This window comes from Sprattus sprattus (genome assembly GCF_963457725.1).
Source record: "Sprattus sprattus genome assembly, chromosome: 20".
In the NCBI taxonomy this organism is placed as follows: Eukaryota; Metazoa; Chordata; class Actinopteri; order Clupeiformes; family Clupeidae; genus Sprattus; species Sprattus sprattus.
Window position 1 is genome coordinate 12,457,437 of NC_137918.1, and position 2,500 is coordinate 12,459,936.

A 2,500-nucleotide genomic window follows, 5' to 3' on the forward strand; every position below is an offset into this window, starting at 1 on the left:
GACTGCTATTTTGTCTACTGGGCACTTTGCCTGATTGACCCACATATATAGTTCCCCCGTTCAGCTCCATCTCTGTTTGGCCCTCTTTTATGAGAGGACGCAAGAGAAAGACACATTAGGCAATTACTCTCGCACCCCATTAGTCTACGAGAAGCAGAGACGCACAATTAGGAAAATAGCTTTTAAAGCAATGGCTTCAGCATTTCCACAAAAGCTTTTTTTTCCTCACACAAAGCGTGTCACATAGATCTTTGAAAAGAGCTTTTGAAGAGACGCTGTAGTGCTGTACCTGAGCACGACACAGGGAGACTAAAAACAAGTGCAAGGGAAATAAGAGAGGGTCAACCTCATCAGCGTGGGCTTCCTAACTGTGTCATGTTCTCATATACACACACACACACACACACACGGAAATGCACACATTCACACACAGTGTTGCCCACTTACCTGTGTGATGTTAACACACAAGCACACGCACGCAAACACACAGACACACACACACACCCATACTGATACACACTCAAACCACAACACTGGACACTTACCTGTGTGATGTTCACATACATACCACCCCCTGCCGCCCACACACACACACACACACACACACACACACACACACACACACACACACACACACACACACACACACAACCAACATCGGTCGCTTACCCTCGTGATGTTCTTGACACGGAAGAGGCGGATGATGACATCCTCGTCAGACGTGCGAGACAGGAGCTCTACTGTCATTGGTCCAAAGTGCTGCATGCCTGACTCAGGCCAATACTGCAGACAAGGCTACAGAAGAGAGAGAAAGAAAGACAGAGAGAGAGAGACAGACAGAGAGAGACAGAAAGACACAGAGAGACAGAAAGACACAGAGAGAGACAGAAAGACAGAGAGAGAGAGACAGAAAGACACAGAGAGAGTGATAGAGAGAGACAGAAAGACAGAGAGAGGCAGAAAGACATAGAGAGAGAGACAGAGAGAGCGAGAAAGACAGAGAGAGAGCCAGAAAGACAGAGAGAGCCAGAAAGACAGAGAGAGAGAAAGAAAGACAGAGAGAGAGAGCCAGAAAAGACAGACAGACAGAGAGAAAGAGAGACAGAGAGAATTAACTTTTCAATTCAAACTTTAAAGTTCAGCATTGATAGAAGAGCATGCTCGTATTTTAATTGGCATGGCCAATGGAATTAGACAGAGCTGAATCCAATGCTGGCCCCATTCCTCCCTATCAGAAACATGTTCTCTTTGACTTATCTGTCATTTCACTAAATTAGCTTTCCTCTCATCTGACACGCAATCAATTAACGACACAGAAGCTTCAGCCATGCCTGGTCACAGCGGCTGAGCTTGTACGTCGTCTCCTGTACAGTACACCAGACACAGAGTATGGACTCCTGTACAGTACACCAGACACAGAGTATGGACTCCTGTACAGTACACCAGACACAGAGTATGGACTCCTGTACAGTACACCAGACACAGAGTATGGACTCCCAGATAAGACCACAGGCTAAGATGCGGTGGAAGACGTGAACGCGTGAAAGAGTGGGAGGAAGAGAGGAAGAGGGCGAATGAAAGACTGACTCAGTACAGTACGGAGAGAGGGAGGACGTTGGGCGGTCGGAGATAAATGACGACTAAGAGGCCAGAGGCAGGAGGCCACAAGCAGGAGGACAAGAGGAGGTGAAGGGAGAGGAGTGAGGAACACAAGCATGAGGAGGAGCGGGAGTGACAGACGGAGTCCAGTGCATGTGTGTGTGTGTGTGTGTGTGTGTGTGTGTGTGTGTGTGTGTGTGTGTGTCAGCATACAGAGCCTGGGGATGGACAGTCAGAGATATCTGAAGTGAACTGAACTGAAGTGAAGTGAAGTGAGGAGCAGCATGTAGGAAAGGCTGACTCATGTTCACATCAGACACTTGAGGATGGTGTCAGCATGCTGCCCAGTACCTCCAGATCCTAGTCCATTCTTTCCCTGTGTCTTGTCATGTGTGTGTGTGTGTGTGTTTGTGTGCGTGTGTGTGTGTGTGTGTGTGTGCGTGCGTGTGTGTGTGTCTCGTCTGCTGTTTCTCTGCTTCATGTCTTATCCTTGACCCTGTGCTTCCTGGTTCCCTGCAGACTGACAGGTTGCAGAGCCAATCACCATCGCTCCTGCCTGCCCACCTGCTGCCACTCTCCTCGTCCAAGCCTTCAGCTTTTAAGTCCTGCCCAGGTTTAGACCTGTTGCTAGATCATCTTGTGAAAGTGAAAGTGAAACTAGTCTGAGTTTCTAAGCCATGTCCATGTGTCTACGTCACGTACGCTGTCAAGTTGATGTATTTATGCCAAGTTGGATTTTTAGCCTGTGTGATTTCTAGCCTGTTTTTCTGGATTATTATTTTCCTCTGCTCTTTGTTTTCCAACTGGGTACTTTGGATTCTGAACTCTGCCTGTCTGAGTTTTGTCTAAGCCCTTGTTGCCTTGTTGCCCTGCCCAATGTAACACACACACACACACACAA

The 2,500-nt window shown here is 47.8% G+C and overlaps 1 protein-coding gene across 1 annotated transcript in view; it reads right to left on the reverse strand.

The window, feature by feature from the left end:
- The window catches only part of LOC308381826 (receptor-type tyrosine-protein phosphatase U-like), a gene marked incomplete at both ends in the record, with an annotated part of 201,270 nt that overhangs the window by 6,336 nt on the left and 192,434 nt on the right, over positions 1-2,500 (reverse strand). The window contains one exon of the mRNA XM_080859435.1: positions 670-795. Within this exon, the coding sequence (XP_080715561.1) occupies positions 670-795 (126 nt within the window). The remainder of the gene's footprint in view (positions 1-669; positions 796-2,500) is intronic.